The sequence below is a fragment of the Paralichthys olivaceus genome, chromosome 16 (assembly GCF_024713975.1).
Source record: "Paralichthys olivaceus isolate ysfri-2021 chromosome 16, ASM2471397v2, whole genome shotgun sequence".
Lineage (NCBI taxonomy): Eukaryota > Metazoa > Chordata > Actinopteri > Pleuronectiformes > Paralichthyidae > Paralichthys > Paralichthys olivaceus.
This window is the reverse complement of record NC_091108.1, coordinates 7,974,472-7,988,151: the sequence shown is the minus strand read 5'-3', so window position 1 is coordinate 7,988,151 and position 13,680 is coordinate 7,974,472. Positions and strand designations below refer to the sequence as shown.

At 41.4% G+C, this 13,680-nt stretch overlaps 1 protein-coding gene across 50 annotated transcripts in view; it reads left to right on the top strand.

Annotated features, from left to right (window-relative positions):
• The window catches only part of obscnb (obscurin, cytoskeletal calmodulin and titin-interacting RhoGEF b), a 52,374-nt gene extending 38,715 nt beyond the window's left edge, over positions 1 to 13,659 (top strand). For 49 of the 50 annotated variants that reach the window (XM_069510506.1, XM_069510546.1, XM_069510545.1 and 46 more), the window contains 29 exons: positions 303 to 332; positions 488 to 1,825; positions 1,936 to 2,217; positions 2,401 to 2,482; positions 2,598 to 2,719; positions 2,801 to 2,998; positions 3,101 to 3,133; positions 3,234 to 3,332; positions 3,472 to 3,690; positions 3,827 to 3,860; positions 3,944 to 3,996; positions 4,101 to 4,199; positions 5,218 to 5,274; positions 6,473 to 6,612; positions 7,094 to 7,294; positions 7,374 to 7,450; positions 7,537 to 7,707; positions 7,842 to 8,001; positions 8,199 to 8,315; positions 8,435 to 8,599; positions 8,695 to 8,853; positions 8,930 to 9,107; positions 9,213 to 9,326; positions 9,448 to 9,615; positions 9,722 to 9,824; positions 9,944 to 10,073; positions 10,229 to 10,322; positions 10,509 to 10,551; positions 11,243 to 13,659. In XM_069510506.1, the coding sequence (XP_069366607.1) occupies positions 303 to 332; positions 488 to 1,825; positions 1,936 to 2,217; positions 2,401 to 2,482; positions 2,598 to 2,719; positions 2,801 to 2,998; positions 3,101 to 3,133; positions 3,234 to 3,332; positions 3,472 to 3,690; positions 3,827 to 3,860; positions 3,944 to 3,996; positions 4,101 to 4,199; positions 5,218 to 5,274; positions 6,473 to 6,612; positions 7,094 to 7,294; positions 7,374 to 7,450; positions 7,537 to 7,707; positions 7,842 to 8,001; positions 8,199 to 8,315; positions 8,435 to 8,599; positions 8,695 to 8,853; positions 8,930 to 9,107; positions 9,213 to 9,326; positions 9,448 to 9,615; positions 9,722 to 9,824; positions 9,944 to 10,073; positions 10,229 to 10,322; positions 10,509 to 10,551; positions 11,243 to 12,350 (5,774 nt within the window). In that variant the 3' untranslated portion in view covers positions 12,351 to 13,659. The remainder of the gene's footprint in view (positions 1 to 302; positions 333 to 487; positions 1,826 to 1,935; positions 2,218 to 2,400; positions 2,483 to 2,597; positions 2,720 to 2,800; positions 2,999 to 3,100; positions 3,134 to 3,233; positions 3,333 to 3,471; positions 3,691 to 3,826; positions 3,861 to 3,943; positions 3,997 to 4,100; positions 4,200 to 5,217; positions 5,275 to 6,472; positions 6,613 to 7,093; positions 7,295 to 7,373; positions 7,451 to 7,536; positions 7,708 to 7,841; positions 8,002 to 8,198; positions 8,316 to 8,434; positions 8,600 to 8,694; positions 8,854 to 8,929; positions 9,108 to 9,212; positions 9,327 to 9,447; positions 9,616 to 9,721; positions 9,825 to 9,943; positions 10,074 to 10,228; positions 10,323 to 10,508; positions 10,552 to 11,242) is intronic. The other variant, XM_069510501.1, reaches the window with a different exon arrangement.
• The last annotated feature ends 21 nt before the right edge of the window (positions 13,660 to 13,680 follow it).

Genomic DNA, 13,680 nt, shown 5'->3' with positions numbered 1-13,680 from the left:
ATTGGTCCAATCATGATCAAATGATGATGCCTGTGGTTAGGCTGGTGTATTTATCTCAAGATGAATAGAAATCCACAGATTGGTATAATAACCAAACAGAGTATTAGGATAATTTTAATACCCTTACTTTTGACACTTGTATTATTTTTATCACAGATTATACATTTTATATGATGGGACATATAGACAGACTTATAAATTAACAGCATTTTAACAATTACCAAATTTTATGATAGCAATGTAGAGAATTTAGTCTTCTTAACTATTATATTATGTGTGTTTGTTTTCTTTATGTTACACAGAGGCACCTACACAGCCACCAACTAGTCCAGGTAAGACAATGTATTTGTTATGTAGGTTTCTTATATTTATCCTACAAATTCTATTGTAGTTAAACACCTCCACATTCATATCCCTCGCAAACAACATCTGAGGCCCTTTTTTTGAACAATTGTCATAGTAAGTTGCATTTTGTTTATCGGTACAGAGGCAAAACAGGGCGAGCCAGAGGCCCTGGGGCAGCCCAATCTGCCTCCAGAAGCTGCTGAGGAAGGTGATGTCCACGAGCTGTGGGAGGCTTCGGCTAAGAAACGTCGCATGAGTCGAGAGCCCACTTTGGACTCCATCACTGAACAACCTGAAGACGATGGTAAAGGTGGTAAAAAACAATCAGATCAGAAGGATCTAAAGTCCTCAGAGAAAGTGGAAACCAAATCTGAAGTGAAGGAGAAGGCCATTGTGTCTAAGAAGCAGACAGAGTCCAACTTGTGCACCAGCTCTGAGGATGAATCTCTTTCAGGGGGTCCTACACTTGTGTCCTACCTCAAGAAGAGCAGCAAATCTACTGTCACAGCCGTCAATGAAGCAGAGACAATGACCACTGAGAGGTTCTTTGCAAATTTCCAGATGGCTGAGCAGAGAACATTGCTGCAAACTGAAGTGAAAACAACCACAGTTCATCAGACAGATAAAAAAGAGGTGACTACAGAGGAGACAAACATCATGGAGATCAGTAAAGAGGATGAGCCTGAGCTTAGAGAAGCCGCCATCAAAATTCAAGCTGCCTTCAAGGGGTACAAGGCCCGTAAGGACATGCGTCCTGTCTTCAAAGATGTCTTTAAAGATCAGACCAAAGAACCAAATGGCACCATCCATCTGGAATGTGTGGCAGAAGGTAAACCTGAAAAGGTGTGTTGGATGAAGGATGGTGAACCACTAATTGACGGCAAGCACCACCATATTGATATCTATAATGATGGCACTTGCTCACTGGTCATCACTGCCATCACCACAAAGGATACAGGAGTTTACACTTGTGAAGTCACCAACAAGTTCGGAGTCAACTCTCATAGCGGTAAGGTCACAGTAGGGACAGTGAGAGAATCCTCTGGGCGACGGCCACTGACGGTGGGCTACAGTGCGGACAGTGAGCCTGAGAGCTCCTCAGGTAGTGAGATGGACGAGTCACTGAGGAAGGCGAGCAGACGTCTCCGCCGCCTGTTGCGCACATGTCTCCCACCAGATGTTGAGGAAGAACCATTTGTCAGTGCAGATGAAGGAGACCTGCGAGCCCCAGATCCTCAGTCTTACCGTGAGGATGACAATTACATCTACATTCGCTTTGATTCAAGGACAGAGGCTGAAGTTGCCTCTAAGAGGTTCCAGGAGATGTTTACAATCCACGGAGTTCCTGTAGAGACAACCATCCAGGAGGCAGGGCCTCTTAGAATGGAGTTGAGAATTAAAAAGGTGGGCTACATCCAAGATGGCACACAGACCCCCACACAAGAAAGACAGCCTCCTGCATTCATGGCTGGAGCCCAGGGTAAGACTTTGTTACTACAAACATACCTAACAACATATTCAGTTTAGTGCTGATTCATGCTTTATTCAGCCATTTTTTAACTTTACTTTCTACTTGGTCTCGTTATCCAGCTGCCCCAGTTTTTCTGACAGAGCTGCAAAGCCAAGACGTTCCAGATGGTTATCCCGTCAGCTTTGACTGTGTTGTGATTGGCAAGCCTCCTCCAACTGTCCGCTGGTTCAAAGATGGCAAAGTGCTGGAGGAAAATGACCATTATATGATAAATGAGGATCTGGAGGGCTGCCACCAACTCATCATCACCTCTGTGCTGCCCACTGACATGGGCGTCTATCGCTGCACAGCTGAAAACAGCAGCGGCATCGCAGCCACTAAGGCCGAACTCAGGGTTGACTGTAAGTGAACATGTATAACATTCCGAATGCAAATACCTGTGTCTGTCCAAAGTCCAAAACTCAAACTGCCTCTAAATAAAACTGCAGACTTATATACAGAATCATATAAACACAGTGATGAACACATTGTCCTTTATTTCCCTGATTGATTATATAATGCTGAATATCAATCCTTTCCATCAGTGTCTTGCAGCTCAGATTATGACACTGCTGCTGATGCCACTGAGACATCTTCATATGTCAGTGCCAAAGGCTACATGTCCAGGTGAATAAACTACAAACTGTTTAAGCATTTCTAGAAAGATGTTTCAGTAAAGGTATTTTATAATATTAACATGACATGAACACTTGATGTGATCTATGCTGCTGCTCTCATACAGGGAAACTGAGACCTTTGAGTCTGTGGCTGAAGATGATCAGTTACCACAGGTTTTGGAGGAGCTTCATGATGTTCATGTTTGTCCAGGTTCACCTATTGCTAAAATGCAACTTAAAGTAAAAGGTAAGTTTGTTTGAATGGTCTTATAAAGTCTACTTCCATAAAATTGCCTATGAATTAAGAATAATATCTTTTGTCCTCCAGGCTTCCCCAAACCCAGATTATACTGGTTTAGAGATGGCCACCCTCTGCGGCCTTCAAAAAGAATCCTGTTTCTAACAGACAGAGATGTTCACGGCCTGGAGATTCTGGAGGTGAAGAAAGAAGATATGGGGGAGTACTCTGTTTACATCACTAATGCAGCTGGTTCTGCGTACTCCTCTGCCAGACTGATAGTTCTAGGTATGTATGCAAAAGTCGGGAATAATCATATTTGAAATTATTTCGAGTTTACAAATTGTTTATAAAATACTCACAGACAGTAACAATTGTGTTATGTAACAGGTCCAGGGGAGATTATGCCACAAGATAAGAAAGGTAACCTAACTTTAATCTACACATTTGGTACAGTTAAGTTAATAGATATAATACTATATTATATGTGACATTGCTCTTGTCCTATACTGTATTTTCTCAGATTCCAAAGAACCTCTGGTGCCACCACGCTTCCTCGAAAGGTTCAGCAACAGGAAGGTGAAACAAGGAGCAAGCATTACACTGTCTGTCAAAGTAGAAGGTTTGTTCACTTCTTACCCTTTATTTTTTCTTAACAGGATCAGATCTCATTGATATGACTCAAGATTTTATCCAGCTCCTAGGTTTTCCATAATTTTGCTTTCGATTCAAAGTTCACCGTACCCACTTTTACCTTTCAGGATCTCCCACGCCCATGGTCTCCTGGCTAAAGGAGGAGTCAGTGGAGGATGTCCTGTGGATTAAGCCTGATACCAAGGGGTATAAAATAGCAAGCTCTGGACGCCAGCACAGCCTCATCTTGATGGATGTGGGCACAGAGTACACTGGTGCCTACACCTGTATTGCTACAAACAGAGCAGGACAGTCCATCTGCACGGCCCACCTCGAGGTGGATGACGGTAAGGAAGACAAAAACATTCTGAGCACTTAATGTCGAAATTATGATGTCATGAGAGAATCTTAAAACTAGAAGCAAACCTCATACTGCCTCAGAGTTTGTCTTTTCAGATGTATGTGTCCCCCTCTTTTCTGTAGCATCACAACAAAAGAAAGAGACTAAAGCCTCAGAGTAAGTTTTTCTTTGAAATTCAATGTGGAAATGTGTAAAGAAATATAAAATACCTGAAAATAAAACCATTTATTTCTCCTCAGGGTTCTTGGGATTACAGTCAGTCCTCCAGAGGGAGAGGCTAGCACTGGAAAAGGTGAGACAAATTTATAGTAATATCTTTTTTGTGGTAATAAATGCATCAAATTTATGGTGTTCTTTCCTCTTTTTTATTCACCTGTCCCCTGTTTTCCACTTTAGAAGGAAAAGTACCGTACCTAGGTGAAGTAGGATCAGAGGAATTCCTTATGAAACTCACCTCCCAGATCACTGAAATGGTATCAGCCAAGATCACTCAGGGTAAGTCTTTGTTATGGACCAACTTTAACTTTGCAATAAAAAATTACATTATTAATTTCAGATTTAATAGAAATTCAAGTTACAGTTTAAAGCAATTTCTACCAAAGAAATACTGTATATTCCACAAGGGAAGCTTAAAAATTGGCAACAAATCTTAGAGCTAAGACAATGATGTTACATCATGCCTGGACCAGATAAAACCATGTTGTTGAATCATAGTTGTTCAAATGTATTGTCTAGTTCAGTTGAAGAAAATCTGCTTATCTTAGAATATGCACAGAGGAAGATGTACCAGCTCCAGAGATGATACTTAGCCAGTAAATGATAAACACTCAACCTGCATGTTCAGCTAATAATAATAGTAATAATAAAGAAAGGGGGTGAGATATAATAACTTACTTGGTGTGAAATCATTAACTCACTATACACGCAGCAAGCTAAAAGTCATTTAACAACTATATGTAACCAAAGCCCTATATTCAAATACGTATATACATTTTGATCCCAGAGGAAACGCCTCTCTTAAATTAACTCCTTCTATCTGCGGTTGGAATGAAAATCTACAGGGAACCAGTCCCTTTCCTATATTATACCTCAGTGTCATAAGAAACATGCAATTTGTTGTGAATGGCTTTTCTAATGCTAACAATGTAGTTATAGATAATCCACATATTACAATGAGTTATTATATGTTGGACACAGTGTTTTTGCCAGTCAGGTTTGGTTCGGTGAATTTATTCTGATAATTCAAGAATTAATGTATCTGAATGTTTTAACACTTCAATTCTTGAATTTGAATTCACTCTCCAGTACATGTAGGATTGACACCAAACCTCACACACGTCTTTTGCTGCTTTTCTTGTGCTTGTTTCTTCAGCATGTTCTGCTTTATCCATGTGTTTGTGACTCAAAACCTCTCATTGATTCACACAGACATCATTCCTTCACCATTTTCACATCCACCAGTTTATCAATACAACAAATTAAATGCTTATTCAACCATTAATTTGTTATTCAGACAGCTTTCAGAATCATGAAGTGCTCCAGTGGATGAAATCTTGGCCCAAAAATACCAGTATGTATCCCAAATGCATCAGCTTCATAATAATTATACTTATACTAATAAGGAACATGACTCAGGGAGACAGTCTCATTGAACTTCATTACAAACTGTTTGGACAGAAACAGTTTTGACATAAGTTTATTATACATCCAGGAAAACAGATGTTATTTATTAAATTGCATTTTTTTTTACATTTTATCTTGTCTCCGTGCAGCAGCAGGATATTATTCCTAATTGGTTTCATCCATCGACTGTTTGTAAAGATGGACGACATTTACAGCTCATCAAAAGTGAAGCCAAAGCATTTTGATTGGCCCCCTTGTGGCTGGCCACAATATTGATCACAAATCCCACCTCCTCTGTGTTAGTGGATGGGACATGGACCAAACTAAAATACACGTCAAATACATGGTTCTTATAACACTGGTGTATATTTCTGCTAAGTTTGGTTGTTTGATGCTGTCGCCTGGAATGACTCGCGATTGTTGAGTGTGTGTATCAGCGTGACCTCGATGCTGTGGCTCCATCCCCCGATCGCAATTGCAATATGCTCCAAATGTTGCTTCTCTGGATAGATGGAAGAAGTGGAGACGTGCCATCCATCTTTATTTACAGTCTGTGGTTTCAACTTCTGGCTTGAATACATGTTCACAGACATGTATGTGAAGAGCTTAGACAAAAAAATGTTTTGTCTCTACTGTACTTTTGTTTTGCATGTTGTGCCAACACTAACACAATCAATAGTCATTAGTAGTATTTTAAGTGATGTAATTGTGTATTTTTTTTAATCTATAATACTCATTTTGTGAAATCCTACAATAAATCAATTGTCTACTCATACAAGCACTAAATTATATCCAGAAGATGTGGCACTCAGTTATAACTTGACTTGTTGTGCCTCAGCTAAGCTTTGACAAATTGAGAGTTTGAGAAAATTGAAATAGCTGGTCCGTGTTAGCTTGAGAGGCAATGCTAAAGTGATCAACTGAAGCAAGGGACTGAGAAAATACTTGAATGACTCCTATCTCATGCTACACCTGACAATGGAATGGGGTTAAGCAAGGCAATGCATGCTAGTGCACCAATTTGTGTATTAATATCTTCTACATCAATGTAAGCAAAAAAATATTTCTTAATGCTACATGTTTAAATTCCCTGTGCAACTTTCCGGTGTTCCTGTGATCACCTGCCTTCATCCTTTCTGCCCCAGCTTCATTACGCGTACCTGGTGTTGACAGTGACGATGAGACCAAGACTCCTTCTCCATCACCTCATCACGGTCGCTCTCGTCCTCCCTCCCTCATCGCTGACTCCTCCTCGGAGTCTGATGAAGGGGACGCCAGAGGGGAGGTGAGATATGAAAATGATCCATGTATTCTACAGTGGACATAAATTTGTGGACCACAACGTTATTCGATAATTCATATAATTTAAATTTGATTATGACCTGATACAGAGTGACCAGAAAAAGAGAGATACCTGTCTAATATCATGCATCACCACACAATAACCCTGCAGTGTTTCAATTTGCTGAGAATTCCTTTAGTTATTTGTGTGGTGATTTGATCCTATGGTAGATTTTAAGGCTGGACTTACAAGTGATGTTGTATTTTACAACTTATGAACATAACTGGAGATGAAAAATATGAGAAACAAGCAGAATCTGAACAAAAACCAAACATGGCAGGTATGTACTAATGGCAGTAATACTTGAACAGTTTCTGTTCAAGAATAAGCTGCTTCATCGAACACCAAGTTCATGTAATCTTATCACAACCTTTTTTTAAAACCTCATGTGTACATACATTTTTACATATATACATTTTTACAGATGTTTGATATTTACGTGGCAACAGCGGACTATAACCCCACCATAGCAAGCAAAGAATCAATCTCTCTGAAGGAGGGACAGTACGTTGAGGTTTTGGACTCAGCTCATCCGCTCAAATGGTTGGTCCGAACCAAACCAACCAAAACGACGCCCTCCCGCCAAGGCTGGGTCTCACCTGCCTACTTGGACAAGAAACTAAAGGTATGTCACAAGACTTACCTCATTCATTGTTTTGAAGCTTTTGAAAGACCACGATATTAAAGGTCATTTGTTATTTCAGCTCTCAGCTGATGCAGGTGACCTTCCAGAGACAAGTGTAGAGGAGGTTTCTGAGGGTGAATACAAGAAGAAATTATTGTAAGTAAAGCGCATCTATTGTCTACACTCCCAAATCAAAGACTGGAGCCAAAGACAGCATCATAATTTTTATTTCATGTCTCTAGCCAACTGTTCCAGGACCTGATAAATGGTGAATCAGAGTTTGTAAAGGAGGTTGACTTCTTTACCTCTCATCACATGAAACAAGCAGACAGCCCTGATTCACCTCCTGATGTCAACAGCCAAAAGGAAACAATATTCAGGAACATTGATGATATCAAGTCCTTCCACAGCAAGTGAGCTCACCTCTTTATGACCCCTCATTTAAGTCAACGATTTGCTAAATAGCACAAATGTTAATACAAAATAAAATAAAAGAGAGATTTTCTTTATCGTCTGTGCTTTAATTTCTCTGCAATTCTGTTTTTAGAGCGTTCCTCCCAAAGTTGAGTGACTGTGACACAGATGATGATGTCGCCATGTGCTTCCTGAAGAATAAGGACGGCTTTGAGAAGTACCTCCAGTATCTTGTGGGTCAGGCTCAGGCAGAATCTGCAGTCAGTGACAAGGCTGTCCACCGCTTCTTCAAGGTGACACAGCTCGTGTTTGGTCAGAGCTTTTTGCTATTTGCTTTCCTGTTGATTTTGCAGTGCGTCAGGACCTGAGCCCCTTACATTGTCACCACAGACAAAAATGTTGTTGCTGTTTTAAATAAAATGACTCTGTAAATACCCAGTCATTAGGGTGAATTAATTAATTTAAAAATCTTTCTTTCATCACACTGTAGGAGTACACTGAGAAAGTGCAGGCTGGTGCAGACCCTTCAGATCCGCCTGTACGCAGCATAAACACCTACCTGCAACAACCACTGGAGAGGATTCAGAAATACAAGGCTTTCCTCAAGGTGACAACTTTGACAAAGAATATTCAGTTGATCTGTTAGGATTCATGACTTGTATGTGAAGGGCATTTGGCTTTAGATCTGTATCACTATCAAGTTTCCTACTCTTGATACACCCTCAGGAGCTCATTCGAAACAAGGCGAGAAATGGTCAGAACTGCTGCCTCTTGGAAGAAGCGTACGCAATGGTGTCTGGACTCCCTCAGCGCTCTGAGAACACCCACCATGTCACCATGATCGAAAACTATCCCGCCACACTGGAAGTACTTGGAGAGCCAATTAGACAGGTAGGATATAATTTATAATCCAGGAATTTAGTGAAGAATATAGGAGCTTGATTATGTGTTTGACAGTCTATGAATCTTTCTTTTTTTGGCACTAGGGACCCTTTCAAGTGTGGGAGGGAGCTCCTGGAATTAGGTCGTCCTCTAGAGGTCACCACCGCCACGTCTTCCTCTTTAAGAACTACTGCATAATCTGCAAACCCAAGAGAGACAGCAACACTGACACACAAGCATATGTCTTTAAGAACATGATGAAGGTAAGACTCTTTATATAACCACACCTTTCCCCTGAGACTTTCTACTTTACTGTCATCATTCTTCTTCTTGCTGCAGCTGAACAACATTGATGTGAATGAGACGGTGGAGGGTGATGACAGGGCCTTTGAGATCTGGCATGAACGTGAGGACTCTGTGAGGAAATACACTTTGCAGGCCCGAACTGTCACCATCAAGAACTCATGGCTGAGAGACCTCAGAGAACTGCAGCAGCGATACAGCATGCCTGCATGGAGTGAGTTGGACACACAAGCACACAAACACACCATATTAAATATAAGTTTCTTTTCTTATTACCTCGTTTATCACATTAACTTTTATGATTAATCTGTTTTTCTAGGTCCCCCTGACTTTGATGAAATTCTGGCAAACTGCACATCAGAGCTGGGACAGACAGTGAAACTGGCCTGCAAAGTCACTGGAGTACCCAAACCTACAGTCACCTGGTACAAGGGTATGACATTCACACCATATTTTTGGTCCTTTGCTGTAATGGACAATATATAGACTAATTGAGACAAATAGTTCAGGCCTTCAATCTCTGAGTTCCTGGCTAACTTGGTTTACATGTACAGATGGACGTGCAGTGGAGGCAGACCCTCATCACATCGTTATTGAGGACCCTGATGGTTCCTGCACACTGATCCTGGACAACATGACGGCTGATGATTCTGGACAGTACATGTGCTTTGCCTGGAGCTCAGCAGGCAACGCCAGCACTCTTGGAAAGATCACGGTTCAGGGTAGGTGGCGTATAGTTTGATTGTGTCAAGACTCAGCAGATGTTTTTTTTCATGACCATTATGATGCTTTAATGTGTTATTAATGTAAATGATGTGTTTCTGGCAGTACCTCCTCGTTTTGTGAATAAAATGAGGAATGCTATCTTTGTCGCTGGTGAGGACGCTCAGTTCACCTGTGTCATACAGAGCGCCCCCAACCCCAAGATCAGGTATTGACACCTCACTTCTATTTGTTACTATAAAGCTTTAAATCATCTTGATTAAATGTTAAAAGTTTTATGGAAGATCTATGTTTGTCTAACGGCATATTCATCTTTTATTGTTCTAGGTGGTTTAAAGACGGCCGGCTGCTGACTGACCAGGAAAAGTATCAGACCTACAGTGAGCTCCGTAATGGAGTTCTGGTCTTGATAATAAAGAACCTGACAGAGAGAGACTTGGGACACTACGAGTGTGAGGTTGGGAAAATACTTACATTATATTTGAATCATATCACTTATGTTCTGTTCAAGTTTATTTGCTCTTAAAACCCAAGATCTGAATCTTAGAATCTTAATCCTAATGAGTTAACAACAACAAGTCATCTTTAAAAACATATCTCTTTTGTTTCCAGCTGTCTAATCGTCTGGGCAGTGCCAAGTGTGCAGCAGATGTAGTCTTACCCTCTGCTGTGGCCCGAACTGGTGAACATGCCATCACTATTGAAGGTACTTTATCCAAACCAAACTATGTTTAATCATCTTTTTCAGGTTCTGAAACAGTAGAAATATAATGATTATTATTTGTTTTAACACAGATTTAAAGATGGATTCATCTTAAACTCTGGATGTGTTTAGCGTAGACGGGTCATTTGTCTTCTTGTCTAAATCTTTCTCTTTCCACTTGTTTCATAGTTACTGAGCAGGAAACCAAAATACCAAAGAAAACCATCATCATGTAAGTGTGACTCAGTTAAAATGACCTTCATGCATGAAATGTGACTTTGTGCTGTGGGACATTTAGACAGGAGTTAGAAATGTAGCTTCATATTTTGATATCAGACAATCTGTTAAAGTCTGGATTCTTGTTTCTTGACAGACTTCTAGTGCAGAAGTTGGCTTCTTTGGTATAGATTATTTTTCTATTGTTGCACAGACATCCACTGGCTAAAACACAGCAAAGGCTCAGAGGACATTTGTGTGTGCTCCTGTAATTGGCCCCGTGAAGGCCTCACTGTGTGGTATTTAAACCTGGAGTGCGAAGGATTCTTACACAGTGATGATGAAATGTGGGGGCAGGTTTCACCAGAGTGTTGTCTTCTTTAACCAGAAGCTTTATTATAGCAGCTCCTAATACAGCAATTATATGTCTCTTCAAATCAATTCAATTTCATTTATATAGTAAAAGACCAAAAATCAGATGTTTGACTTATTTGTGGCTTATTTTAAACCATACATGGTAAATGGTGCACAATGCTCCTGAATGCATGTGGCGTCTGTAACCTCACACTTTAATTTCAATTTTTGTGTTGGGTCATCTTTTTTATGTTTAGTGACAAAACTCAATCATCTGCACACAACTCTGTATTTTGCACAGAATATCTTCATCAGCAGCTCTAATATTATCTATATTCATCTTCTCAATCCAGTGAGGAGACTATAACCACCGTGGTGAAGAACCCTCGTATGAGGAGGCACCGATCCCCCGGGTTCACTCTCACTGCAGCCCACCGCTCTGAAACCTCCACCCCAGAGCCCCCTGCAGCCAGGCTGAGGAGGATGCCGACACCAAGAAAGACCACTATCCCTACCCTCTACGTCACTGAGCCTGAGGGTGCTGAGGCCAGAGCCATGGAGATTAAACCCAGGTGGGTTGAGGTGGAGGAGGTCATTGAGTACAAGGTCAATAAATCTCCCAGGCTGCTCAGGAGGAGAGGCATCTCACCTGCAGGCTCTGATCGTGCAGCCACTCCCTCCAGACCCAAAAGGTCTCCACTGGAAAACCCAAACGCTAACAACTCCAATAACAAGCTGGTGGAGCAGGCGCAGGCCGAGCTGCAAGGAGACGTCAGCAGCCAGCCGCTCTCCTGGGAGGAAGTGCAGGGCAACGCTCCCTCTGCTGAGCCACGTGAGCTCTCAACGGTCCTCACTCCAGCTGGAGATGACAGCAACGACAGCGACGACCTGGACGATCAGCAAACTGTGATTTTTGAACCTGAAGATGAAGATAACGATCCCATTCTGCCCAGAGAGCAGGAGCCTAAGAGCCTGAGACAAGGAGATCATGTTTTGACCCTTGAGGACTTGGAGGATTATGTTCCAGAGGAAGGAGAGACCTACGGCTCCTCCAACGTTCCTGCTGAAAAGCCTTGTGAGATCTCAGTGCTGCAGAGGGAGATTGGCGGCTCCGCAGTGGGGCAACCGGTGCTCCTCAACGTGGGGCGGCCTGTTGTGCCGAGGCAGAGGAGCAGCTTCTTCGGTCGCTTCAAGGAGCATCTCTCCAGCAGCCTTTTCTCCTCCTCCTCCTCCTCCATCCCTCAAGCCAGCGGAACGAGGCCCAGGACAGAGAGGTGCGTCCCCATCCAAGTGAGCCACGCGAAGCTGGAGGTGAAGCCCTCATACTGCTCAGAGGTGCAGAGGGTCGAGGGGGGGCAGCAGAGCTTCAAAACCAAAGTATCAACTCAGACGTACGGATACACATCAGTGGGAAACCCAGTCATTCTTCAAATTAGAGATCACCATTTTCCAAACCAGTAGAAGCAAACATTTAAAAATTGGTACCACAACCCTCTTAGTCTTAAATGGGGACATTTCTACTGACCTGATGAAAAAGAGCAGAGAAAAGAAGACGTATATTCACTGCATTTGACCGACCATTCCATTTTGAAGCTTGCCATCAGATTATAGGCTCATCCTCCGAGTCTTTTTTACGGTTAGACTGGTCTCTTTAGACCAGGTGAGTTGGAAAATGAAGGGGTGAGCAGGTTTTCAGTCCTGTTACAACTGCTACATGTCATCTATGTGTTGTACAACGCACATGATGGCCAGAAGCCCAGAAACTAAGGTTTGACATTTTACTGACGTCTGTTGCTGAGAAAGATTTTGTAAAATAAAATGTTTCCCTCATGAATAACTTCACAAAATCATAAATACTGATCTACTAATATCACCTAATCCATGTATGATCTTCATGAACGTTTACCATATTCATTAACAAATAGTTTAGATATTAATCTTTGCGGTTTGACTTTTGTACCTTTGCACATTCGCAGTGCCTTGAATTCCTGGATCAGCAAACGTTGAGAGTTCTTGACTGTTTATGACGTCATGACAACGTGTCTTTTTCAGAACTAAGCTAATTTAAATACACAACACAGATCGTGTAACGTTGACAACAGTGTTTTGGTGACTGTTGAGGTCAGAGTTGTCGAAGTGAAATCAAAGATGTGCGGTCAAATCATGGTCATCGTGGTAAAATCAGACAGAGGTTCTCCGCTTCTCTGGTTGTGAATGATTTCCTAGCGAGCAGCTTTTACAAATATGAGATTTCTACAAGAAAGTTGTTTATAACAACCTGATTCACATCGGATCTCTAACCGTGTCTCTTCAGATATTTGGGAATTGAATGTTAAACTTCACTTTTTAGACATTTTGATGCAGAGCAACGACCTGTGAACTCACAGGATGCCACAGGGATATTAATATGTAAGTGATAGATATTTAGATGAGTGGCTGCATGTTGTTTGTTTTTCCAAAGAGAAATTGGTTCATGTGAAGTAACCTGACCCGTCATCGTCATATCTGAAGTGAATGTTTGTGCGTTTGTTTTAGAGCTCACAGAACCTACTACCTTGTCAATGCAATTTAAAAGGTGACTAGAGTAACTGACGCTTTAGTGAAGTGTGGTGATGATGTTGTTTAGAGTCTTGTCTTAGTCACAAGGATGATGGTTTATATTAAAGGCACTAACACATTGTAACTGCTTGTACTGTACATGTGTAGTTTTTGGAGACATGTGACATCAGTGTCAGTGTTAAATCTAAATTAAATACATATACTGAAAATACATTTGTTTCTTTATTACATG